This window comes from Scyliorhinus torazame, chromosome 15 (genome assembly GCF_047496885.1).
Source record: "Scyliorhinus torazame isolate Kashiwa2021f chromosome 15, sScyTor2.1, whole genome shotgun sequence".
NCBI classification, from domain to species: Eukaryota; Metazoa; Chordata; class Chondrichthyes; order Carcharhiniformes; family Scyliorhinidae; genus Scyliorhinus; species Scyliorhinus torazame.
Window position 1 is genome coordinate 153,594,842 of NC_092721.1, and position 27,894 is coordinate 153,622,735.

Sequence of the window (27,894 nt, forward strand, 5' to 3'; positions counted from 1 at the left end):
CTCCTTCAGGTACTTCCTGATCTCTTCTTCCCATATGGGACACTGTTCTGATCTATTGGTCGCTGCTACCTCGGGCTCTTGTGGATGCAAGGCGTTCCAGTGCCTTCATAGCCATCCCTACAAATACTCTTCTGTCTCTTACCTGAAATTTGGAACAAGGGGAATAAAAGCGGTGGTGCAAACACTGGTACGGCTTTACGCTATTTTCCGGTTTACGCAAGTTGCACGCAACAAAATCTATCAAGTTTACCTTATATCCCTTTGTTAGTACACATGCAAATTACACACTTCCGAATTCTGGAGGTTTGATCGATACTGGTTTCGTTTGTGGTTTCTTTTACTTTGCCAATTTGGATTCTAATTCAAATGCTTTGGTGGGTTCTCTCGGAGTGACACGGTGACTTCTGGGTCGAATACCACCAGAGTCGCCAATAACTGTTGTGGATTTATCTCTACTACTTGGTCCTTTCTGTGGCTCTGTTCCAATTAGGGCAAACAGTGGATTTGCCTTCTTTCTATATTGTCTATGTCTGAATGCTTAAGAGTCGCCAGGTATCGATTGATACCACCACAAGTTTCAACCGGCTATCGATCAAAGAGCCAAACACCAGTTACTTAGTTCAAGGTCACGGGTACTTTATTTACACACAATTAGTCATGCAACATAAACACTACTAGTTAACTACACCTATCGACTAAGGCAACCTGTACTTAACTTCGGGCACCCGGCTTAGGTCAGAGGAACAGTGGCCACTGTTCAATTCAGGATCGAAGTGCTGCTGCTCGGCTGGGCTCGTCCTTCTGGTAGTGGGCGTTGAACTCGAACTTACTTCTGGTGTTGCTGCAGTTGGCAATGGCCGTGACCGGGGTACCAAGGCCAAAAGAGAGCAAGCATATGGCGAACTCTTCCTTTAAACCCGGGGGTTTTTCGCGCTCTTTTGGGCAATCCTTCGATTTGGGCCTTACTAATTGGGTGATCCCTGATCACTCCGTTCGATTCCTTAGCCAATAAGTGGGCAGGGATCTGGATAGCTGGGCGTGTCCCAAGCGGTCATTGACCCCGTTGTTTGCGTTTCCTTTGGACAAGGAGTGGCGCCAAAATGTCTGGGACTGTCCCGGTTGCTGGAGTACCAGTCCTGTGTGTTGGGGGAGATGGGCCCTCACCTGCTAATCGACCTGATTAACATGCGAATGGGACGGGGTTTCGATACCGTCTGGGCTTTGCTGACAAATATGCATTTCAGGCTCTGAGCCTGCCCGACTCTTGGCTTGTCCATTTTACCCATCAGTCTTTGAGAGTTGCTCTGTGCTTAGTTGGAGTGGCTATCCCAGATGGCTGCACCAGGTCCTAGCCTAGTTCCTGCTGCTTCTGGCGCATTCACTTTGATGGCAAGCTTAGTATGCTAAAAAGGCAACCAGTTCAAAGGGGTGGTACAGTGGTCAACACTGCTGCCTCACATCTCCAGGGTCCCGGGTAATGCTTGCCTTCATAGCCGGGGCATTGAATATAGGAGCAGGGAGGTCTTGGTACAACTTTATAAAACATTGGTTAGGCTGCAGACAGAATATTGTGTGCAGTTCTGGTCGCTATCGGAAGGACGTGATTGCACTGAAGGGGGTGCAGAGGAGATTGACCAGGATGTAAAGTTTCAGCTCAGGGGCTGGGTTCGCTTTCCCAGAGCTGAGAAGGCTTTTGGGGGGGTCTGATAGAGGTCTACAAAATTATGAAGGGCAGATATTAAGAATCTTTTCCCCATGGCAGCGGTATCCAAGACCAGAGGACATAGGTTTAAGGAGAGGAGTAAGTGGTTTAGAGGGGACCTGAGGAAACATTTTTTCACCCTGTGGTGGTAAAATATGGAACGCGCTGCCTGAGAGAGTGGTGGAGGCAGGTAATCTCGCAATATTTAGGAACCATCTGGACGAGCATTTAAACGCCACGGTATAGTTGGCTATGGACCAAGTGCTGGTAAATGGCATTGGTATAGATTGATATCTGATGGTCGGCATGGACATGGTGGCCGAAGGGCCTGTTTCTGTGCTGTATGACTGTATCAGAAAGGAACAGTATGTACTCAGTCAATTGATGGCAGGCTCAATACTGACTGTTTCTCACAGACATATATGGCCAGGGTTAAACAACACAGATGACATCAAACCGGCAGGCTAGGGCGCAGGAAAATCGGATGAAGAAGTCACTGAGTTATCAAAATGGCCTAGTACGCAAGAGCAAAAGCAAATTAAATTTAAGGTCTTACACATACTAAGAATTGAGGAACATTATTTTAGGGGCAGGCTGAACGAGATTTGGGAGCGATCAACAGATATCCAGTTATTATAGAGCAACAAATCAAACAGGATATTGAGCTTAAAAAAATAAAATGTGACTTCCGATGGCGGCCATGAAGGTAGTGGGCACACACAAGGTGGCTTCTGCCGGGTTGGTTGCTTTTGCTCTTTTGCCCATTTTGAGGGGCTCTTGCAGGTGTAAAAAGTGGGAATTCCTAAGACTAAGGTATTCTCCGTGGGTAATGTTGAAGAATTACCAAACGAGGAGTGTGACGATTAAGGGTCACCAGTAGGGCCAGGACTCGCGTGGCACAGCAGGGGAAAAGATGGCGTGGGGACCTGTGGCGTTGTTGCCCGCATAATGGTCGGCAGAGGAGTTGGTGGAATTCCATGGGGCCAGGTTTTAGCAGCAAAGGAAGATGGATTCAGAGGATCAGGCCAAGGTGGCAGAGTCGATTCAGGCTGCCCTGGAGAGAGTGGAGCAGAAGCTGCAGGCACAGAATGTGTCAATCCAGAATGTGGAGGAGACGAAGATATTGCCTCGGTGGAGGCTGAAACATTGATGATGGCGGAGGGTTAGAAAAAGTAGAGGGGAATGGTTGACGATCTGGAGACTTGTTCGAGGAAGCAGAATCTGAGGATCGTAGGGCTGCCTGAAGGACCGAGGGAATGCAGGCCACGAAGTATGTGGCCCAGATGTTTGAGAAGTTGGTGGGAGAGAGGGGTCTTTGACCATCCTCATGGAGTGGATCTGACACATGGGCCATTGAGAAGGAAGTCAAAAGTGGGCGAGCTGCCGAGGGTGATCACTGTGAAGCTGCATTGGTAGTTGGATAAGGAGAGGATTCTGCATTGGTGAAGGAGATGCAGGAGTGCATTTGGGAAGGTCATACGGTCCATATCTACCAACACTTGGGAGCAGAGGTGGCCAAGTGGCGGGCTGGGTTTAATACGGTCAAGACCCACCGGGTCGGAGAATCGCCGGGGGCCGGCATCAATCCCGCCCCGCCGTGTCCCAAATTCCCGGCCACCGGAGATTCGGCAGGGGCGGGAATCGCGCCGCGCCGGTTGGCAGAAATCCCCCCGGCCCGCGATGGGCCGAAGGGCCGCCGCTGTCAACCCACGCCAGCTGGCGTGGATTGAACCACCTTTCGAACGGCGGGACAAGGCGGCGCGGGCGGACTCCGGGTGGGGGGGGCCCCAAGGTGGCCTGGCCCGCGGATCAGGGCCCACCGATCCGCGAGCAGGCCTGTGCCGTGGGGGCACTCTTCCTTCCGCCTTCGCCATGGTCTCCATTATGGCAGAGGCGGAAGAGACCCCCTCCACTGCGAATGCGCGGGGATGCCGTGAGTGGCCGCTGCCGCTCCCACGCATGCGCCGCACAGCAAAGCCATTTCCGCGCCAGCTGGCGGGGCACCAAAGGCCTTTCCCGTCAGCTGGCAGGGCGGAAATCAGTCCAGCGCAGGCCTAACCCCTCAAGGTGAGGGCTCGGCCCCCCAAGATGCGGAGAATTCCGCACCTTTGGGGCGGCGCGATGCCGGACTGATTTGCGCCGTTTTTGGCGCTGGTCGGCGGACATCACGCCGATTGCGGAGAATCCCACCCAAGGTATCGTTAGTGGTGCTGTACCATGCTTGTCTGTGGGTCATGAGCGTGGGACAGGAGCATTACTGCGACAAGGTTCAGGCATGTTGCGGTTCTTGGATGGCTTGGGACTTTCCGGTGGTAGAGGAGTGGAAGATGCAGGGTTTGGCTGCATGGGTTTGATGCAGTGGTCCTGGGTCCAGACAGACTCCCAGTAGAATTCTATAAAACATGTTACAGAACTGGGGACCCTGTTAGAGGAGATGTTAATGAGTCGGCTGGCAAGGGGGAGCTCCCAACCACATTGACACAGGCATCAATTTCACTTCTTTTGAAGAAGGATAAGAATCCAGAGGAGCGTGGATCGTAATGTCCGATATCATTGTTAAATGTGGACACAAAGCTATTGGCTAAGGGGCTAGCAATGTGCTGGGGATGATAGATGAGGACCAAATGGGGTTTGTGATGGGGCAGCAGCTGTTGGCGAATAGTAGGAGGCCGCTGTATGTGATTATGATTCCCCCCCAGGGAGTGGGGTCAGGAAACGGAGGTGATGATGTCCATGAACGCAGAGAAGACGTTTGACCGGGTTGAGTGGGGTTATTTGTTCGAGGTGCTGGAGTGGTTGGTTTTGGGCAGGGATTATTGGATTGGATTAGGCTGTTGCACAGAGTCCCCACGGCGAGTGTTCACACGTATAACATTAGCTCGGGGTATTTCCGTCTGCACCGGGGGACGAGGCGGGGTGTCCGTTGTCTACATTGCTTTTTGCGTTTGCAATCGAGCCTTTGGCAATGGCGCTTAGAGTTTTGGAGAGGTGGAGGGGTGGAATGGAATGAAGCATTGGGACAGGCAGAGCGGGGGTTGGCGCTGCCAAGCTTGCTGAATTATTACTGGGTGGCGAATGTTGAAAAGGTAAGGAAGGGGGTTGTGGAGAAGAGATCTGTGTGCGGGCAGATGGAGGAGGTCTCGTGGAGGACGAGTTTGAGGGCATTGTTACTGGCGCCTCTGCCATTCTGGCAGGCTAGGTACTCCACGATCCCAGTGGTATGTGTGGAATCAGTGCAGTCAGTATGTTAAGGCGGAGGGTATATCATTGTGGATGCCAATCTGTGGCAATCATTGAACCAAACCTGGCTGGGATAAATATAAGCTCAAGGTGTGGGAGCTGGTTGGAATAGAGTGCTTTAGGGACCTGTTCGTGGGGGATAGGGTTGCGGAGTTGCTCCAGTTGCTCCAGCTGCTGAGAGGTAATGGGTTTTGGTACTTGCAAGCCAGGGATTTTGTGAGGAAAGAGTTGGCCACATTTCAAGGTTGCCACCCCCGTCGTTGCATGAAAAAATCCCAAGGATGAGTTAAGGGAGGGTAAGATCTTGGACATATGCGGGAAATTGATGGAAAGGGAAAGGCCTTTGGTGGAGGATATAAAGCGGAAGTGGGAAGAGGAGCTGGGGGTGTATGAGGTGGGGCTATGGAGTGAGGCTTTGTGAAGGGTAAATTAGACCTCCTCATGTGCAAGACTAAGCTTCATCTCTGAGGAACTCCTGCAGTGATGTCCTGGAGCTGAGATGATTGACCTCCAACCAATGTCTTCCTTGGTGCCAGGTATGACTCCAACCAGCGGAGAGTTTCTCCCCCCGATTCCCATTGACTCCAGTTTTAGCTAGGGCTCCTTGATGCCATACTCGGTCAAATGCTGCCTTGATGTCGTCAAGGGCAGTCACTCTCACTTCATTTCTGGCATTCAGCTCTTTTGTCCATGTTTGAACAAAGGCTGTAATGAGGTCAGGAACCAAGTGACCCTGGCGGAACCCAAACTGAACTTTATTGCCGATTAAGTGCTGCTTGATAAAACTGTTGATAACTCCTTCCGGCTGATGATGTAGAGTACACTGATAGGGCGGTAATTTGTTGGGTTGGATTTGTCCTGTTTCTGGTACAGGACACACCTGGGCAATTTTCCACATTGCTGGGTAGATGCCAGTGCTGTAGTTGTACTGGAACAGCTAGAGTACATGATTACATAAATTATTCCAGATCCCCAGAGGATCTCTCATCATTGTTAACTGTATCAATTGAAGTCAAGTACATGTAGCTGGAGGACATTGATTGGATGGTTACCCAAACACACACAAAGAGAGGCTTGCTGAGACAAGAGTTAAGTGGAGCCAGGAGATATCTACTTGTAGGGTTTCACTCTGTAAATAAATATATTGCAAGTAAAGGCTGGCTTTGAGTTCTTCCTTCACTAACTGGTGGTCAAGAGGATAATATTCCTCATTTTCTTCACCCTCAACAGGTTCGGTTTTCCTGCTCTCCCCAAGTCTCCCCAATCCTCAGTTGTCAATTTTCAGGATATCTCTACCCTAAACAGAACTGATGATTTAATTTAGGGCAGCCTGCGATCTGACCAAAACAGTCTGAAGTTTGATGATATTGGCATCTTATTGCACCCAACTTTACCATGTACTATTCTGTTGGAACAACAGCAAATTATTAGTATAGTTTCTCTCTCAATTCACTCAAGGCTTCTGCCTAGTTTTTTTTTGTAAATATTTTTACTGTCTGAATTTCTGTATTCTAGACTATTCACACATCTTTTACTCCTTTTCTCACATTCTCCAGTTCTTTTATTTAAATCCTACTGGGCGGTATGGTGGCGCAGTGGTTAGCACTGCTGCCGTACGCCACCGAGGACCCGGGTTCAATCTCATGTGGAGTTTGCACATTCTCCCCGTGTCTGCATGGGTCCCACCACAACAATCCAAAAATATGTGCAGGGTAGGTGAATTGGCCATGCTACATTACCCCTTAATTGGAAAAAAAATGAACTGGGTACTCTAAATTTATTTTAAAAATATATTGAAACCCTACTTTCCGAACATCCGTTTCTCCGGCAATAAGCTCGGCAATGTTTTGTCTTTCCCTCTGCAGTTATGTAATGTTTTCTCCCTCTTTCTCCACCTCCCTCGGAAGTTTCTATATTACCATATCTCTCTTACCTACAAAGAAAAGACAGGAATTTAACGGCGTTCCTAATAAATCAATTGTGGAACATCAGCATTTCTGCACTCACTTCCTGGAGGCTGTACAGTTTGTCCCATTAACGAAGGCCTCCTCAGACAGCTGCCAGTTCTTGAGTGACCCTTTCACAAAGCCAGAGACCATGACGAAACACAGCACCAGGACGTTGATGCAAGTGAAGACTTTGTTCACCATTGCCGACTCCTTCACTCCGAAAGATAATAACCCTGAACGAGCAAGAAAATATTAATCAAAAACAGATCTCCCATTTTCTTTAAAATTCTGCAAAGAATCTTAAGTTTACAGTCAATATCTTTAAGTACCGCGTCAGCCAGACACCAGACAAGAACAATCTGATATAAATCAGTTTGGGCACAGAATGAATGCAAGTATGATATATGTCCAAAAATTGTAACCTGAACATGGTCAAGTTGCTCCAAGCTTGCCTATTAACAGAACATTACTTCATCCAGTAACATGCCTTCAGTTCTCAAATCCTACAGAGCCGCCCCACACATGCAATCTAATGGAGCTAAAAAGGAGTATAAAAATTGTCACAATCTCTAAAAGATTGATCCATCATAATCTGGGAACTAGGAAAGTGTTGTTTACAGCAAGCACTGTAAATAAAAGATATTCCTCATTTTGGTACAGTCCACAGCTGCTCAAAGGGGAAGTAAGCATGTAATGTGCAGGAGTGTAACATGGCAGATACGGCACAACAGTATACACACTACATTAACCTTCGATGGAATATCAGGAAGAGGAGGCTCCAGAAAATTGTTTTTCAAAGATTAAAGATTAACACAGGTTGCTGCCCGAGGCCACTTTCCTTTAATCACCGTCCTAGGTTGAGTCACTTACCCGCTTCTCTGCCCCATCCCCACCAACTGCTCAAAAATCTGCTTGAAAATTCACAATATCCTCAACTACAAAGCGGAGAAATGCGAGGAAGCAAATGTTCAAAGCAAGGCTTGGCTCGAGTCAGAACCCAGAACTTTTCATAGAATTTACAGTGCAGAAGGAGGCCATTCGGCCCATCGAGTCTGCACCGGCTCCTGGAAAGGGCACCATACCCAAGGTCAACACCTCCACCCTATCCCCATAACCCAGTAACCCTACCCAACACTAAGGGCAATTTTGAACACTAAGGGCAATTTATCATGGCCAATCCACCTAACCTACACATCTTTGGACTGTGGGAGGAAACCGGAGCACCCGGAGGAAACCCACGCACACACGGGGAGGATGTGCAGACTCCGCACAGACAGTGACCCAAGCCGGAATCGAACCTGGGACTCTGGAGCTGTGAAGCAATTGTGCTATCCACAAGGCTACCGTGCTGCCCTTAACTTGGCTTGGTCTGAAGCTTTTGATTTGAAAGCAGACTCAATGCCATCGCGGTTAAGAAATAGCAGCAGAAAACACAATCTAGGTTGATGCATGCAAAAAAGAAATCTGAAGAAACAGCTGACAAGATACTATGTATAGCAGAACGGAGAAATCATTAGCTAGGATGATAACCGTGCACTGTTAAATGGCAATGGTGGGCTCCAATGCTGTGCAGAAGAATATAAATAGCCATCTGCTGCATCTATGAGCTCTATCTGCCCTCATGTTACTTCACAATTATATTGCTGGCACAATGCATGAGACAATCTACCCTTCAAGTAAACAATGTGCTTTTAAAAAGTAAATGTGACCGCACCATTATAGGGAAAGAAGAATCAGTCACCCAAATCATAAAATTTACAATGCAGAAGGAAGCTATTTGTGCCATCGATCTGCACCAGCCCTTGGAATAAGCACCCTACCTAAGCCCACACTTCCACCTCACTCCCGTATCCCAGTAACCCCATCTAACCTTTTTGATAACCAAGGGCAATTTAGCATGGCCAGCCCACCTAACCTGCACGTCTTCGGACTGTGGGAGAAACCCGGTGGACAGTGACCCAAGCCGAGAATCGAATCTGGGACGCTGGAGCTGTGAAGCATCTGTGCTAACCACTGTATTGCCATGCCACCATTGAAGAAAGGAAGTAGAGAGGGATCATGTAATGCAAGCCTGGGAGCGGTTGAATTTTTGCGAGCTTTGGTTCTGCTCATCTTTAAATCCGTATTTTTATCCTAGCGCATATTTTGAGTTTGCCTTTTCTTGGGAAGTGGCCTTGAGTATTCTTTGTGTGGCAGTGGTCTCAGAAATCCAGTTTGGGTGCCCCCTGCCTCGAGGGTCCTGTTTGTCCTCGATCATCTGGGAGAGCGTGGTGCTGGATTTGATCTTGGCGAGATGGGTGGGGGCGGAGGACCAGCAACCCCCCCCCTCCCAGGATGCCCACTCGATGGGTGTCTTGACGGTTGTTCTTTGTTTTGCCTCTGGGCTAGTGTCCCTTCCGGGCCAGGGTGTTTATCCTTTATCTTCTTGTGTAGGTGGAGAAGTGTCTTGTCGTATTTGGGATTGGGTGGACATAGGCACGACTGGATGTAGGCATTGGGAGTGTGTGTGGGAGTTCCTGGAGTCTTGTTCTCCGGAGTTCCTTTCTAGGATGTGCCGGGCTAGGCCAGGTCTGGCGCCGTGGTTGGAATGCTGGTGACCCTGAGAATTGGGTGTGCACTCCCTTGAAAACATCCGGGAGACTGGGTTTGGCACCCAGATGTGTAGATTTGTGGATGGGCCAAAGGCTGTGTCTATTAAATATCCGGTTTCTTTTTCCCTGGGGTAGATGTGATGTCCCCTTGTTGTTTGAAAGGATGGCTCTGCTCTTCGTTGGTGTGTGCTGGGCGGTTGCTAAAAGTTAGGGGTCTGGGTGGGATGCCGATTACCTTCTGTCTGAGTGATTAGTTCTGATGGTTCTCGCTCTCTCTCCTCCCCGAGACACCACAATGGTGAATCTTCCATTGTGTCCCTCACTTTACACTTGTCTTTTCTTCGAGCTACTTCAGGTGATGTTTTGCTTTGGTGTACAAGAGAGGTGGCTAGGTCTCGGCGCTCTGACGGTTTAGGAGTGGGTTCACGGAGTGTTCGTTTTATGGTGGTGCTGGCTTTTTTCCTGGGTGGGCCCGGATGTTGGGGTGGGCTCCCTGGCACTAGGTTAGGTCGGAAGATTCACCATCCTCTGGCTGAAGAAATTCCTCCACATCTCTGTTTCAAAGGTTCGTCCCTTTTGTCTGAGATTGTGCCCTCTGGTTCCAGTTTTTCCTACTGGTAGCGCAGAAAGAGGTCCTTCTGCCCATCATGCATCCACCTATTCCAATCTTTAGGACTGATGCTTGCGTACTGACGCAGCACCGCAAGTTAAATATAAAATGGCCTCTCCAGCTGTCTGTTAAATCCGAGCAGTGGCTATTAATTACCCATTTAAGGGCCTCATTTGGACATGGGAAGGCAGCCCATTTGACCCCACCCACCCCAACTTGTAACGGGGCAGAAAGATCATAGGCAGATAGCGGGTACACCACCAATGCAAGGCATCCTATTTTACAGGTCCCTGTACCAGCTTTCCCACCGACCAGCGGCCTGTGAAATCCAGCCCCATTGTGTTTTACTGTCGCTTATTTTACTTTACATTGAAAAGTTCGTTGGATGACTTAAACTGTTTAGTTCTCCACCTCTAGCAGTCTGGAACGTGGTCAAAATAGATCACAAATGAATGTTGCCAATCTAGCTTGTTCACATACGTGGACGAGTTCCGGCTCATAATCCCTATTCTGAATCCAAAATTAAACAAGGAGGTCCTATCATACCCTGCATTAGATGAGCAAAAGATTCTCAACTCCTATGTGCCACTGCAAATTCCACTAGATTAAATTTTCTGCAGATTCTGGTCTCCCAAGAGGTTAAATTTACTCAACTGTCCTGGCAGATTCCCACCATAACTCCACCAGACCCTAGGCGGTGATTTATCCCTTACACATGTAGATACATAGAAGATAGGAGCAGGAGGAGGCCTTTTGGCCCTTCAAGACTGCTCCACCATTCATCACGATCATGGCTGATCATCCAACTCAATAGCCTAATCCTGCTTTCTCCCCATAGCCTTTGATCCCATTCTCCCCAAGTGCTATATCCAGCCGTCTCTTGAATATATTCAATGTTTTAGCATCAACTACTTCCTGTGGTAATGAATTCCACAGGCTCACCACTCTGGGTGAAGAAGTGTCTCCTTATCTCTGTCCGAAATGGTTTACCCTGAATCCTCAGGCTGTGACCCCTGGTGCTGGACACACACATCATTGGTAACATCTTCCCTGCATCTACCCTGTCTAGTCCTGTTCTAATTTTATAAGTCTCTATGAGATCCCCCTCATTCTTCTGAACTCCAGCGAGAACAATCCCAACCTAGTCAATCTCTCCTCATATGACAGTCCTGCCATCCCTGGAATCAGTCTGGTAAACCTTTGCTGCACTCCCTCAAGAGCAAGAACATCCTTCATCAGAGGAGACCAAAACTACACACAATACTCCAAGTGTGGCCTCACCAAGGCACTGTACAATTGCAGCAACACATCCCTGCTTCTATACTCAAAACCTCTTGCAATGAAGGCCAACATACCATTAGCCTTCTTAACCGCCTGCTGCACCTGCATGCTTACCTTCAGCGAATGGTGCACAAGGACACCCAGGTCCCACTACACACTCCCCTCTCCCAATTTACAACCATTCAGGTTGTAATTCAGGTAGGAATCTGCCTTCCTGTTTTTGCTTCCAAAATGAATAACCTCACACTTATCCAAATGATACTGCATCTGCCATTGGTTTGCCCACTCGCCCAACCTGTCCAGATCTTGCTGTAGGATCCCTGCATCCTCGTCACAATTCACCCCCCCCCCCCCCCCACCTAATTTGGTATCATCTGCAAACATTGAGATGTTACATTTTATTCCCTCATCCAAATCATTAATATATATTGTGAATAGCTGGGGTCCCAGCACCAATCCCTGTGGTACCCCACTGGTTACTGCCTGACAATTTGAAAAGGACCCATTAATCCCTACTCTTTGTTTCCTCTCTGCCAACCAGTTTTCTATCCACCTCAATACATTTCCCCCAATCCCATGCGCTTTGATTTTGCACAATAATCTCTTATGCGGGATTTGTCAAACGCCTTCTGAAAGTCCAAATATAGCATATCGACTGTCTCCTCCTTGTCGACTGTACTGGTTACATCTTCAAAGAATTCCAACAGATTTGTCAAGCATGATTTCCCCTTCATAAATCCATGCTGACTCTGACTGATCCTGCCACTGCTTTCTAAATGTTCCGCTATAAAGTCCTTGATCATGGATTCAAGCATTTTCTGCACTACTGATGTTAGGCTTACTGGTCTATAATTCCCTGCTTTCTTGCTACCTCCCTTTTTGAATATCGGAGTGACGTGAGCTGCCCTCCAATCTGCAGGGGCAGTTCCAGAGTCTATTGAATCCCACTATTTCCAGAGCTACCTCCTTAAGCACTCTGGGATGCAGATCTCAGGTCCTGGGGATTTATCCGCCTTCAATTCCATCAGTTTTCCCAGCATCATTTCTCTACTAATGTTGATCTCCTTCAGTTCTTCCCTCTCACTAAACCTTTCATTCTCCAGCATTTCTGGGATCTGATTTGTGTTCTCATTTGTGAAGTCAAAGTACGTATTTAATTGCTCAGCCATTTCTTTGTCCCTTATTATGCATTCCCCTGTTTCTGTCTGTAGTGAGCGTACATTTCTCTTTACCAATCTCTTTTTCTTCACACATCTCCATCTTGATAAACAATTCCATCATGTTATGGTCGCTCATCACAAAGGGGTCTCGTACAGCCAGATTGGCAATGATTCCCTTCTCATTACACAGTACCGTCTAAGGTGGCCTGCTCTCTAGTTGGTTCCTCCACATATTGGTCAAGAAAACTATCCGTATGCACTCCAGAATTCCTCCTCTACGGCATTGTGGCTAATTTGATTTGCCCAATCTATGTGAAGATTAAAATCACCCATGATCACCGATAGTCCCTGATTACATGCATCTCTAATTTCTTGTTTAATGCCATTCCCAACCTCACCAGTGCAGTTTGGGGTCTATTTATGACATCCACTAATGTTTTTTGTCCCTTGGTATTTATCAACTCTACCCATACAGATTCCACATTGTCAGGGCTAATATCCTTTCTGTTAATTTCCTCTTTAACCAGCAGTGCCACGCCACCACCTTTTCTTTTATGTCTGTCCTTCCTAAATACTGAGAACCCTTGGACATTCAGTTCCCATCCCTGTTCACCCTGCAGCAATGTCTCCGTAATCCCAATTATATCATACCCATTTATATCTATCTGAAATGAATGAATGAAAATCGCTTATTGTCACAAGTAGGCTTCAATGAAGTTACTGTGAAAAGCCCCTAGTCGCCACATTCCGGCGCCTGTTCGGGGAGGCTGTTACGGGAATTGAGCCATGCTGCTGGCCTGCCTTGGTTTGCTTTCAAAGCCAACAATTTAGCCCTGTGCTAAACAGCCCCGTTAATAATTATCTGCGCGATTAGTTCATCCACTTTATTGTAAATGCTCCGTGCATTAAGGCACAAGAGCTTTTAAGTTTGCCTTTTTCACAATGCTCGTCTTGCTCCCAATATTTTTCTTAACTGCCCTGTTTGAATTTTGTCCTTGGTTTCTCCACCCATCACTTTTCTAATTCACTTTTCTACCTTTTGCATTTGTCCTTGCTCCCTCTTTCTCTGACTCCTTGCATAGGTTCCTATCCCGCTGGCATTTTAGTTTAAACCCTTCCCAACCGCTCTAGCAAATACGTAGCGAGGTCCCGTGTGAGGCTAGAGGTATGGTGCATCCGGTGAGGTGACACAAACCAACATCCAGCTGGGTACAAGAAGGTCACCATGGAGGATCCAGGCTAGGAAAACAGCCCAGATCAATGAAAAGGGAGGTAAGTTTTTGTTTTTAGTATTGCACGAGGTACAGGCGTCTTTTCTCCAAGGGCCAGTGTGATTAGGTATTCTTTTCAGCAGCACCTCGTCAGTGAGAGCTCTCAGCAACATGGGGCTGGTGAGGAGCCAAGATGTGCCTGTGATAGCACAGGCTCCCACGCTGCCCTGTGCAGTTGAGGCAGCCACATTTCCCCGGAGGAACAATAGATCGAATCCTGGTCAACTTGCTGATGTTGCAGCCCTAGAGTTTTGGGTGCCAAAATAAGGAATCATTGATGCAACAGATTAACAGTCAGACTCCAATTTCAGATTAAACTGGAATCCTTGGAGTAGATTATTGAGACCAGTGCCTATTTTAATAAATCCCAAACACTGAAAAAAACAAAAAATATACATGTTGTTAAAAATGTATCTACATATTTGCCCCTCATAATTTTGTTTAAGCTTTGCAGTAAGAGTTACTCAGATAAAAGAAGATAGGCTCAAACCAATAAAAAGAATAGTGCAAGTTATCAAATAACATGACGGAGATATCCCAAACAGAAAACTAAACCTTCTATTTTGACCCGGCTCCTGCTCCCACCTCACTGCTCCTTCCACAACACTAAGAACAGAAAAGCCTGTAACTTCCTCAGAGTGACAATCTCAGTCTCAGATCTCCACTCTGGAATTTTTTAAAAATTCATTTATGGGAAGTGGGCGTCGCTGGTTAGCGCAGCATTTGTTGCATCTCTGGTTGCCCTTCAGAAGACGGTGGTGAGTTGTCTTCTTGAACAGCTTCAGTCCCGGAGGTGTAGGGTGCACCCACAATGCTGTCAGGAAGGGAGGGAGTTCCAAGATGTTGCCCCGGCGACAGTGAAGAAACGGCGATATGTTTCCAAGTCAGGGTGGTGTGTGACTTGGAGGGGAACCTCCAGGTGGTGGGATTTCCAGGTATCTGCCGCTATTGTCCTGCTAGATGGTAGTGGCCGTGGGTTTGGAAGGTGCTGCCTAAGGAACCATGACGAGTTCCGACAGTGCATCTTGTAGATGGTACACACAACTGCCACCGTTAGTCGCTGGTGGAGAGTTTAAACGTTTGTGGAAGGGAGAGCAATTAAGCGGGCTGCTTTGTTCTGGATGGTGTTGAGCTTTGGGAGTGTTGTTGGAGCTGCACTCATTTCAGACAAGTGGAGAGTATTCCATTACACTCTTGGATTGTGCCTTGATTGGTGGACAGGCCTTGGGACTACTTGCTATACGATTCCTAATCTTTGACCTGCTCTGATAGCCAATGTATTAATATGGCTAGTCCAGTTCAGTTTCTGATCAATGGTAACCCCCATGATGTTAATTTACCCTCTTTAATTCCAAAGCCCGTCTTGTCCAAATTTACTCAGGCCGGGTGAGACAGGAGCAGCAAAGCGGTGCCCACGGTTGCTTTGGCATGGAGTAACTGGGGCGCAGAGAGATAAGACACGCTCCCTTTTTACAGCACTGGCTATTGTAAACGGGATGTTTGAAGGGACAATTTGAAGGCAGCAGATAAGTGGTTCAGGCCAATGCGGACCAGAGGGTGGGTGGGGGCGGTTAGGCCGGTGTGATGGGCCCCGTGGGACGTTGTGTGCGCACGCATGAACCTCGGTCTGGGTGTTTAAATAGTTATTCCGGAGTTAGAAGCGATTATTTTTCCTCCCAATTCTTTCAGAGTAACTACCAGGGTAAAATTGGCAGACCCATCCGAAGTTAGCAATTTAAATCGCTTCTGTTGGATGGTTCCCAGCCCAACGCAATTGTCCAGAGGGAGGTAGCCTGCTGGGCAATTGTTGGCAAACCCATATATGGGAAACTCCTCAAAAAGATTCCCCAGCACATCATTGAGGTACCCCTAAATGTGTCGCTGGGGATCCAGGGAGTCATGTGCCATCCTGTCAATAAAGTTTGAATTTAGTGAAACAGCATAAATCAGAACCGTTCTTGAGCCAGAGTATCTTTTGTCGTTGCACTAATTGAAGCTCAAACCACATTGCCATGGTTACTGTAATTCAGTTGCTCCAGTTAACTCAGCTAAATCAATCTAAAAACAGGTTTGTAAAGTTGTGTTGTGAAAGAGTACGTGCCTGTCAGCAGTAAGATTATAAATACGGCAAAGACATCAGGATATTCTGCCAATACGCCAGGAGCATTCATTGCCATATACCGACGACAGAACACTTCGATGTGTTTCCCAATGAGTTCGTCAAACGTAGCACTCCATGCTCTTGCAACGCTCGAGGTTCCTGAAGAGAGAGAGAAAAAAACACTGCCAAACATCAGTTTAGAAATTTGAATGAACAGCACTGGAATAGAAATAGACACTTAGCAAAAGGACCAAGTGTTAGCAGGTTCAGATACTCAAGTTGCACACGGTGTATAGTATAGTTCAACAATCCTATTTGCATTCTTCAATCTGAAGCCAAAATTCAAATCATGTAAATAAGATTTCAGGGAAAGTATTTTGCACTTCAAATAAGTTGACTCATGAAATCCTGTTCAGATGATAATTTTTCTAACAACTCTGCTTATTGCAAAATTTATGAATGGAACATTTTGTAGCATTAGACTAGAACCAGCAATAAGGAGACTGAATTAGCGCCAAAATCATTATTTGAACATGTTAAATGACACCATTTGAATGCAAAACTAGAATCATCGAAACCCTACAGTGCAGGAGGCTGCCATTTGACCCATCGAGCATACACCAACCTTCTGAAAGAGCACCTTATTTAGGCCCACTCCCCCATACCATCCCTGTAACCCCATAACCCAGCCTACCCTTAGGGCAATTTAGGCAACCTTTGGGCACTAAGGGGAAATTTAGCATGGCCAATCCACCCAACCTGCACATCTTTGGACTGTGGGAGGAAACACTAATTGCATTGCACAATAGTCAGATGAGAAGGGGAATCATTAAAGCTTGGAAAAACATATTTTGTGCAGGCTTTGACCTAAAACAATGCTGACTAGATTATGGCAAATCAGTCTGTGTAATTTATTATGATCCCGGACCAGACCCCAACAATGGTTAGGATACTGGAAAAAAACCATTTTTTTAAAATGTTGTAAGACTGTAAGGAAAGGACACCTTGCTCCAGGAGTGATTCACGCAAAATAGGGATATAGCATATGAAAACAAAATTTATTACTAACACAGTATTAAAATATCTTTAACATCACACAAGAAACAGCTTGCATTTAGCCCGTAAACAATGCTAATCAATACAATGGTACAATAACCCTTAACTGCTACCTTTATTTTTACTCAAACAAGAAAACTCTCAGATCCCAATCCACTTTTAAATACAGTGAGCATTCAGGAATACTTGCTGGACTGAAGGGTCGAAGTTGCTTGAACAGATAGACCTGAACCGTGTCAGGACAATGTAGAATCTCTGGCTGTATTTCTTCAGAAACTGCTTCTCAGCTTGCCCCTCACCCACAGACCGACTCTCAAACCCCAAAACCTGACTGCTTCAGCCCTTGGCTCCTCCCATTATCTACGTCATCTTACTAAATGGAACACGAACGGCTGGAATTCTCCTGCCATTGCGATTCACTTTTCCCGCAGGCAGCACAGCCCTGCCCGCAGGTTTCCTGGTGACTGTGGGATGGTGTCAATAGGAAATCCAATTGACAAAGCAGCGGGAATATAGGATCCCACTGCTGGCAAACGACAGGCCACCGAGAAACCTGTGGCTGGGGGGCCAGAGAATCCAGCCCAATGTCCCAAATTAACTACACCACAGGGAACCCTCTTAATATAAACAAAAATCCATTCGCCCAAACTTTTACGATGCTTTAATTGCACCTCTGGCTCCCAAAAAGCCGAGCTGTCGGGCAAACCAGGATGTTTAAAAACACTACTGCTGCAGTCAGACACGCTAACCCAGACTTATCCCCTTACTGCATCAAATATGATGTGGAGATGCCGGCGTTGGACTGGGGTGAGCACAGTACGAAGTCTTACAACACCAGGTTAAAGTCCAACAGGTTTGTTTCGATGTCACTAGCTTTCGGAGCGCTGCTCCTTCCTCAGGTAAATGAAGAGGTCTGTTCCAGGAACACATATATAGACAAATTCAAAGATGCCAAACAATGCTAGGAATGCGAGCATTAGCAGGTGATTAAATCTTTACAGATCCAGAGATGGGGTAACCCCAGGTTAAAGAGGTGTGAATTGTCTCAAGCCAGGACAGTTGGTAGGATTTTGCAGGCCAGATGGTGGGGGATGAACGTAATGTGACATTACTCGTCACAATGGACGTTTCGGCACTCTACACCAGCATCCCCCATGACGACGACATTGCTGCAACAGCCTCAGTACTCAACACCGACAACTGCCAATCTCCAGACGCAATTCTGCAACTCATCCGCTTCATTCTGGATCACAACGTCTTCACCTTCGACAACAAGTTCTTCATCCAGACGCACGGAACAGCCATGGGGACCAAATTCGCACCCCAATACGCCAACATCTTCATGCACAAGTTTGAACAGGACCTACTCACCGCATAGGACCTTCAACCGATGTTATACACCAGATACATCGATGACATTTTTTTCCTTTGGACCCACGGCGAAGAATCACTGAAACGACTACACGATGACATTAATAAGTTCCATCCAACCATCAGACTCACCATGGACTACTCTCCAAAATCAGTTGCATTCTTGGACACACTCGTCTCCATCAAGGACGGTCACCTCAGCACTTCACTTTACCGCAAACCCACGGATAACCTCATGATGCTCCACTTCTCCAGCTTCCACCCTAAACACATTAAAGAAGCCATCCCCTATGGACAAGCGCTCCGTCTACACAGGATCTGCTCAGACGAGGAGGAGCGTAACAGACATCTACAGACATTGAAAGATGCCCTCGTACGAACGGGATATGGCACTCGACTCATCGATCGCCAGTTCCAACGCGCCACAGCGAAAAACCGGACCGACCTCCTCAGAAGACAAACATGGGACACAACCGACAGAATACCCTTCGTCGTCCAGTACTTCCCCGGAGCGGAGAAACTACGTCATCTTCTTCACAGCCTTCAACACGTCATTGATGACGATGAACATCTTGCCAAGGTCAACCCCACACCCCCACTACTTGCCTTCAAACAACCGCGCAACCTCAAACGAACCATTGTTTGCAGCAAACTACCCAGTCTTCAGAACAGTGACCACGACACCACACAACCCTGTCATGGCAATCTCTGCAAGACGTGCCAGATCATAGACATGGATACCACTATTACACGTGAGAACACCACCCACCAGGTACGCGGTACATACTCGTGCGACTCGGCCAACGTTGTCTACCTCATACGCTGCAGGAAAGGATGTCCCGAAGCGTGGTACATTGGCGAGGCGATGCAGACGATGCGACAACGAATGAACGGACATCGCGCAACAATCACCAGGCAGGAATGTTCCCTTCCAGTCGGGGAACACTTCAGCAGTCAAGGCATTCAGCCTCTGATCTCCGGGTAAGCGTTCTCCAAGGCGGCCTTCAGGACCCGCGACAACGCAGAATTGCCGAGCAGAAACTTATAGCCAAGTTCCGCACACATGAGTGCGGCCTCAACCGGGACCTGGGATTCATGTCACATTACATTCATCCCCCACCATCTGGCCTGCAAAATCCTACCAACTGTCCTGGCTTGAGACAATTCACACCTCTTTAACCTGGGGTTACCCCATCTCTGGATCTGTAAAGATTTAATCACCTGCTAATGCTCGCATTCCTAGCATTGTTTGGCATCTTTGAATTTGTCTATATATGTGTTTCTGGAACAGACCTCTTCATTTACCTGAGGAAGGAGCAGCGCTCCGAAAGCTAGTGACATCGAAACAAACCTGTTGGACTTTAACCTGGTGTTGTAAGACTTCGTACTGTGCATCAAATATATAATACAATATATCTCAAATTCCTACATCTGAAATTCCTACATTCGCCACAAGCTCAGATGTTTATATTAATCACAATAAAAAAAATCCTGACCACTTATACATTAAAAACTCTGAGTGATCCCACTCAACTAATCTCAAGCTTCTCTTGTGAAACATGGGATGGTATTCCGAACTTCGAACAAAGATGCACTGCAGCAATCCACTCACTCACCGGGCATCTTGCGATGGAAGACTAGAGGCAGGTTCTCCAAGATTATGCAAAATGGTTATCGGATAAAAAGATTAATGCATGCTGAAAATGCAGATGTTAGCCCGATGAGTCAGCGTGGGAAATAAAAATCAGAAAACTTCTGAAATTTATGTCCACTATCAGGGAGTGTGCTACACTTGGGGGCAGCACGGTAGCACAGTGGTTATCACTATTGCTTCACAACTCCAGGGTCCCAGGTTTGATTCGCGCTTGGGTCACTGTCTGTGCAGAGTCTGCACATTCTCTCAGTGTCTGCTTGGGTTTCCTCCGGGGGCTCTGGTTTCCTCCCACAAGTCCCGAAAGACTTGCTGTTAGGTGAATTGGACATTCTGAATTCTCCCGCTGTGTACCCGAACAGGTGCCAGAGTGACTAGGGGATTTTCACAGTAACTTCACTGCAGTGTTAATGGAAGCCTACTGGTGACGCTAAGAAAAATTGTTATTATGGCTAAAACAGGGCAGCACGGTGGCACATGGGTTAGCAATGTTTGCGTGGGTTTCACCCCCACAACCCAAAGACGTGCAGGATAGGTGCATTGGCCATGCTAAATTGCCCTTAATTGAAAAAAATGAATTGGGTACACTAAATTTTTTATTTTTTTAAATTAATTATTATGGCAAAGATGATGTAACTGATCCCAAGTACATAGCTTGAATCTTCATTTGTACACATCACTACCATATTGATTTACCCAATAAACCCACCTCCGAGCCCCCACCAAACAGTTCACTGCCACTTTTCACGATGCCATACCAGAGCGGGCATCACAGCAATCCCCAAGCCAATGCTCGTTGCATTGGCAAGCCAAGTGGTGTGTGTAAATTCCCTACAATAGAACCGCACTTACCAATTACATAAGAAAGGATTAGATTCCAACCAGTGATGAAGGCCCACATTTCCCCAACCGTTACATAGCTGTAGAGATAGGCAGAACCTGTCTTCGGGACTCTAGCACCAAATTCTGCATAACAGAGGCCCGCCAGCACAGAGGCCAAAGCAGCAATCAAGAATGAGAGAACGATGGCGGGGCCAGAATTCTCCCGGGCTACGGCTCCAGCCAGCACATAGACACCTGCCCCCAGGGTACTGCCAACACCAAGGGCAACCAAGTCCACTGTCGTCAAACATCGAGCAAGTCTGGTATCTTCATTGGTGCAGTCCACATATTTACGGCGAAGCAGCTGGCGTCCAAAATAAATAAGCGGCTTACAATCCATCGCGCCGGACTAGCTTTACTTGCTAGAGCAGATTTGCTGAAGGACACAAACCTGAAAGAAGAGGAAATACAATTGATGAAAAGAAGATAAACCTCCTTTGCTATTCAAAAGTTTGTTTTGTTTTGACAAGCTTATTCTTCTAAACAAAACCGGTTATACTTGCTATCTATCAACAAGATAGAAGGCAAGACTTATAACAAAATAACATACATAAAATAGAATAACATTATTATATTTTAAAGACTCAACCATAAGTTATTAAATGGTGACAAGTCATTGTTCAGTGGATCTATCTTTAAATCATTACTACCCAAAATATCTTTTGTCATTTTTCCCCCCAATTCTAATTACATTACTGTGAACATTATTCAGAAAGCATTCTCACAATCCAGTTAATATTCAGCAGGCAGACGTCTGGTGACCACGTGAGAGCAACTCGCACAGGAGGTGACTCCTGCCAGGGTCCTTGCATTTTGATCCTTTTTGTCCGTTTTTCCGGGGGATTTTTGGTTCCAACCCAGCAGGTTGGTGTGGAGAACGGAAAGCCGACAGAGGAATGTCAAAAGCTTCGGGAAAGAAACACTTGGCTGGTAGCACAACAAAGGAATCTGTGGGAGGGACGATGGCGCAGGCAGCCGTATCCATCATGTTGGAAACACTGGCGGGGGTGATGGCGCAGGAATTGGAGAAATTTGGAAGACAGATAGATGGACAATTTGAGTCAAGTAAGAAGTCTTACAACACCAGGTTAAAGTCCAACAGGTTTGTTTCGATGTCACTCGCTTTCGGAGCGCTGCTCCTTCCTCAGGTGAATGAAGAGGTCTGTTCCAGAAACACATATATAGACAAATTCAAAGATGCCAAACAATGCTTGGAATGCGAGCATTAGCAGGTGATTAAATCTTTACAGATCCAGAGATGGGGTAACCCCAGGTTAAAGAGGTGTGAATTGTACCAAGCCAGGACAGTTGGTAGGATTTCGCAGGCCAGATGGTGGGGGATGAATGTAATGCGACATGAATCCCAGGTCCCGGTTGAGGCCGCACTCGTGGGGGAACTTGGCTATAAGTTTCTGCTCGGCGATTCTGCGTTGTCGCATGGCAATCTCTGCAAGACGTGCCAGATCATCGACATGGACACCACTATTACACGTGAGAACACCACCCACCAGGTACGCGGTACATACTCGTGCGACTCGGCCAACGTTGTCTACCTCATACGCTGCAGGAAAGGATGTCCCAAAGCGTGGTACATTGGCGAGACCATGCAGACGCTGCGACAACGAATGAACGGACATCGCGCAACAATCACCAGGCAGGAATGCTCCCTTCCAGTCGGGGAACACTTCAGCAGTCAAGGGCATTCAGCCTCTGATCTCAGGGTAAGCGTTCTCCAAGGCGGCCTTCAGGACCCGCGACAACGCAGAATCGCCGAGCAGAAACTTATAGTCAAGTTCCGCACACGAGTGCGGCCTCAACCGGGACCTGGGATTCATGTCGCATTACATTCATCCCCCACCATCTGGCCTGCAAAATCCTACCAACTGTCCTGGCTTGATACAATTCACACCTCTTTAACCTGGGGTTACCCCATCTCTGGATCTGTAAAGATTTAATCACCTGCTAATGCTCGCATTCCTAGCATTGTTTGGCATCTTTGAATTTGTCTATATATGTGTTTCTGGAACAGACCTCTTCATTCACCTGAGGAAGGAGCAGCGCTCCGAAAGCTAGTGACATTGAAACAAACCTGTTGGACTTTAACCTGGTGTTGTAAGACTTCGTACTGTGTTCACCCCAGTCCAACGCCGGCATCTCCACAATTTGAGTCAAGGAAAGGAGTTTAAAGAGTCATTTACAATCACCATCTAGGATGCCTTGGGCCCGATACGAGAGCAGCTGGGCAAGACAGTCAAGGCTGAAAGAGCAAGGCAAGGCGCTGAAGGAAGCCTTGTCGAGGCACAAAGGTCAGCTTGCCTCGTTGGAAGCTGAAATGAGGGGGGGGGGGGGCGGAGCTAACAGCAGACATGGGGATTTTCTTCATCTCACCCATTGGATGGGGCAGGTGGCCATCTTAGATGGGCCTGGGGCCTAGGAACTGCTGATGAAGGTATGACGCATCGCGGTGGTAATGGCTGACTCGGGGGTAAGGGCATCGACAAGGTCAGTCACCTGGAACATGCATGGCCTGAAGAGGGTTTGGATTTTTGCTCATTCGAAAGAGAATTTGGCAGCCACATGGTGTTTTTACATGCGAGTACAGGACCAGACCAGGCTCCGGAAATCCTGAGTGAGCCAGGTGTTTCACTTGGGTTTTGATAGTAGGGCCGGGGGGGGGGATCTTAATCAAGAGGGTCCGGTTCCAGATGGAGGGGGTCATAGCTGGTCAGGGGGGGGACGGTGCCTGATGATGATGGCAGGCATATAAGAGGGGAAGCCGGTGGTCTTAGTGAACATGTATGCCCAGAATTGGGATGATGTAATGTTCATGAGGCGGCTGCTGGCTACAGTACCGGATCTGGACCACCAACTGATTTTGGGGGGTGATATGAACTGTGTGTTGGACCCAAAGCTGGCTCACTCCAGGTTGCAATTGTTGGTCCCGGTTGGGATGGCAAAGGTATTGTCTGTATTTATGGGGGAGATGGGAGGGGCAGATTCTTGGCGGTTTATGCACCCTGGGGAGAAGGAGTTCTAATTTTTTCCCCCCTCAGTACACAGGTGTATTTGAGGGTTGATTATTTTGGGAGTCGGACTCACTGGGGTGAAGAAGCGGAGTACTTAGCGGGGGTTATTTCAGACCATGCCCCACTTTGGGTGGACCTGGTGTTGGAGGTCGGTTGGGAGCGTGGCAGGGAGTGAAAGTTGGATGAAGGGCTGCTGTCGGACTTGGGGTTGTGCAAGGGCCATACAGGAATACCGATAACGGGATGGTCTCGCCCTCAACTTTGTGGGAGGCATTGAAGGCGGTGATCAGGGGAGAGATCATAGCGTTGAAGGCACATGTGGATAGGGAGGCGAGGGAGGAGTGACAGAAACTGACCCGACCCCGGAGCTCTTGGCGTGCAGGAAAAAAAACTGCAAATGCAGTTTGACCTGCTGCCCACGGACAGGGCTGTGCATCAATTGAGGGGGACGAAAGGGGTGGTGTACGAGTACGGGGGCAGGCAAGACGTCTCTTGGTTTACCAGCTAAGGTGGCAGGAGGCAGCCAGGGAAATTGTTCAGGTTAGGGATTTGGCCTGGAGGAGATTCAGATAGCGTTGAGTTACAAGCAGGCAGGGAAGGCACAGGGCCAGGTGGAAAAGAAAGTTTCCAATCAGTTGGGTCCATTGTTGCTGGGCATATTTAGAGACTCTTTGGCATGGGGCACCCTTCCAGATACGCTGGGGCAGACATCTATCTCTCAGTTCCTGAAAAAGGATAAGGACCCCACAGAGTATAGATCATATCGCCCAATCTCCATGTGGATGCCAAGTTATTGGCCAAGGTGTGCATTAAGGCTGGAACTTTGCCTTCCAGAGGTGGTGGGGGAGGACCAGGCAGGTTTTGTGAAAGGACCAAGTAGTCATCCAATGTGAGGACAGCATGGTAGCACAGTGGTTAGCATAGCTGCCTCAGTGCGCCGAGGTCCCAGGTTCAATCCCGGCTCTGGTTCACTGTCCATGTGGAGTTTGCACGTTCTCCCAGTGTTTGCATGGGTTTTGCCCCCACAACCTAAAGATGTGCAGGGTAGGTGGATTGGCCACACTAAATTGCACCTTAATTGGAAAAAATGAATTGGGTACTCTAAATTTTTTTATTTTTTTTTTAAAGTTTGTCATCCAACGTGAGGTGATTGTTGAATGTGGAGCTCACCCCTGCAGGAATTGGAGATAATCGTATCATTGGACACGGAGAAGGTGTTTGACCAGGGGGAGTGGGAGTACCTCTTTGCGGTAAAGGAGAGGTTTGGGTCATGGGTCCAGCTGCTGAATGCAGACCGGTTTGCTAGTGTTTGTACCAACACCATGAGCTTGGGGTCTTGCCGGTTGCATTGGGTACGAGGCAGGGATGGCCGATATTTCCCTTGTTGCTTGCATTGGCGATGGGGCTGTTGGCCATTGTTTTGAGAGACTTGAATGGGTGGAGTGGGATTGTTATTGGGGGGAGAACAGAAATCATAGGGTATTACATGCAGATGATTTGCTGTATGATCTGGGGTCGTCTATTGGGAATATTACTCGTATTTTGCAGTGCTTCAATGCCTTCTCCGGTTACAAGTTGAACATAGGGAAGAGCGATAATTTTGTGGTCAGTGTGTTGGGTAGGGGAGCTGGATTGTTGGAGGGGGGGTTGCCATTTTGGCTAGCAGGGGCTAGTTTTCAATACTTAGGGGTCCAAGTAGCTGTGCATTGGGCGCGGCTCCGGAGGCGGAATTATATGAGCCTGGTGAGTAGAGTTAAGGCGGACTACAGAGATGGGAAAATCTCCCACTATCTTTGACGGTAGGTGCAATCGGTTAAGATGCACATCTTGCAGAGATTTTTGTTTTTATTTCAGTGTCTCTCGGTTTTCCTGCCCAAGACTATTTTCCGAAGGATCGAGCGGCTTATTTCCGACTTTATTTGGGCAGGTTAGGTCCCAAGGATTCAGCGTGGGGTCCTTCAGAGGGGGAGACAGGCAGGGGCATAGAGCTGCCAAACTTGCCATTCTATTACTGGGCAGCCAACGCGGTGGTGTTAGGCTGGTGCAGCGATCCAGGAGTTCTCTGGGTTCCGATGGAATCTGGGTCATGAGGGAAAGCTTGGGGCCATTGGTAACAGCGCCACTTCCGTTGGCGCCGGCAAGATACTCAGCGAACCCGGCGGTCGTGCCCACTTAAAAAATAAGGAGGCAACTCGACCAGCATTTTAAGTTGGAGGCAGCCTCAAGGCTGGTTTCCATTTGTGTTAACCACCTGTTTGAGCTGCGAGTGCCGGTAAACACGCGGCTAAACGCACTTGCTGTTCTCAATTAGTTGAATCGCGCCCATAGTCTTTTGCTGATTCACCATCTTCACATAGTTAATGGAATAATTCAGCTCAAAAATCGATTGATCAGCCAGACAGCAATTGATCAGCAATACCACATCAGTAGAAGTGGTGTACAGAACAGTCCATTTAATGACAACATTCTACCTCACTGAGACATGCAAGCAGCCCTGCCTCATACAGAATGTTGCTAGGATTACCACAAAATAACTGTTTAGGTAGCAGAGAGATTAGCACTGTTGCTTCACAGCGCCAGAGACCCGTGTTTGTTTCCCGGCTTGGGTCACTGTGCAAAGCCTGCACATTCTCCCCGTGTCTGCGTGGGTTTCCTCCGGGTGCTCCGGTTTCCTCCCACAAAGTCCCAAAAGATGTGCTTGTTAAGCGAATTGGATTTTCTGAATTCTCCCTCAGTATACCCGAACAGGTGCCGGAGCGTGGCGACTAGGGGATTTTCATTGCAGTGCTAATGTAAGCCTACTTGTGACACTAATAAAGATTTATTCTAAACTAACACAAAATGACATGAAATATTAGGATGTCAGCTTGCACTAGTGATACAGCAAGATTCAGATTGCACCAAAACAGAGGAGAAACGGCCAGTCTACACTGTAGCCTTTCTGATAGCAGAGTGGGGATATCAAAATGGTGAACTTGCATATGCAGCAGTATAAAGGCAGATCACCTCTCCTCTCACAGCTGGGGAAAAAGGGGAAATCAGAGGAGGCCACAAGGAGAGAGATTGGGGTGTGTGAATATTCAGCAGTAAATAATGACCACGCCCATTCTTTCCCGTTGAGGCAAACACCTCATCTGTATAACCAGACAGAGATCAGATACTTATATAGAAAAACAAAAGCATACATCTGAATCCCACCATTCCCTTTGGAGACATAGTCAATCACCAATCAATGAACTATGCAGTCATTTAAAATGAGTTATGCCACATCAATTCAGGTTGAAGCAAAGAACAGAGGGCAAGGATTGATCTGGTCTCAATAAATTGCAGCATCGACTTCCGGTTGCGGCTATGCGGAGCTAAGCTGCACGATTCGGCAGCTCCCGCGAAAACGGACTTTCAGGCTCGATAGAAGAGCCCCAATGGAATTTTTTCCACAGCCAACCCGTGGGGAAGAGAGGAGAGAGGTCCCCTACTAACTTCTATGGACCGGACCCGCAGCGAAACGGCCAAAAAAGTATCATTGGAGCAGCGGGAGAAGAGAGGGAAAACAAGCAAAATGGCGGCGGCCGGGGACAAAGAGGAAATGCAGGAATTCATCAAGCGCTGCTTCGAGGAGCTGCGCAAGGAGATGGTGGCGCCTATGTTGGCAATAATTGAAGGACTGGAGGCAACCCAGAAAGCCCACGAGGTGAAGATCCAGGAGATCTAGGACAAAGTGAGTGAGAATGAGGACGAGCTCTTGGGCCTGGCGGTGAAAGTGGGCGGGAAGACTCGAAGACCTGGAGAACAGGTCGAGGAGGAATAATCTGAGGATCCTGGGTCTCCCAGAAGGAGTGGAGAGGGCTGACACCGCGGCATCTGCGGGCACAATGATCGGGGCGCTGATGGGCGCGGAGGACCCCCCGGGATTGCTGGAGCTGGAAGGGGCGCACCGAGTGCTGGCGAGGAAGCCCAAGGCAAATGAGCCGCCAAGGGCGATGGTGGTGAGATTTCACCGGTT

At 47.8% G+C, this 27,894-nt stretch overlaps 1 protein-coding gene across 3 annotated transcripts in view; it reads right to left on the minus strand.

Moving 5' to 3' along the window:
• Positions 1-27,894, minus strand: part of LOC140391913 (high affinity cationic amino acid transporter 1-like) — a 115,031-nt gene that overhangs the window by 37,538 nt on the left and 49,599 nt on the right. For all 3 annotated transcript variants that reach the window (XM_072476958.1, XM_072476956.1, XM_072476957.1), the window contains 3 exons: positions 20,836-21,256; positions 15,906-16,064; positions 6,950-7,124 (listed from right to left, as the gene is read on the minus strand). In XM_072476958.1, coding sequence (XP_072333059.1) covers positions 6,950-7,124; positions 15,906-16,064; positions 20,836-21,205 — 704 coding nt within the window. In that variant the 5' untranslated portion in view covers positions 21,206-21,256. The remainder of the gene's footprint in view (positions 1-6,949; positions 7,125-15,905; positions 16,065-20,835; positions 21,257-27,894) is intronic.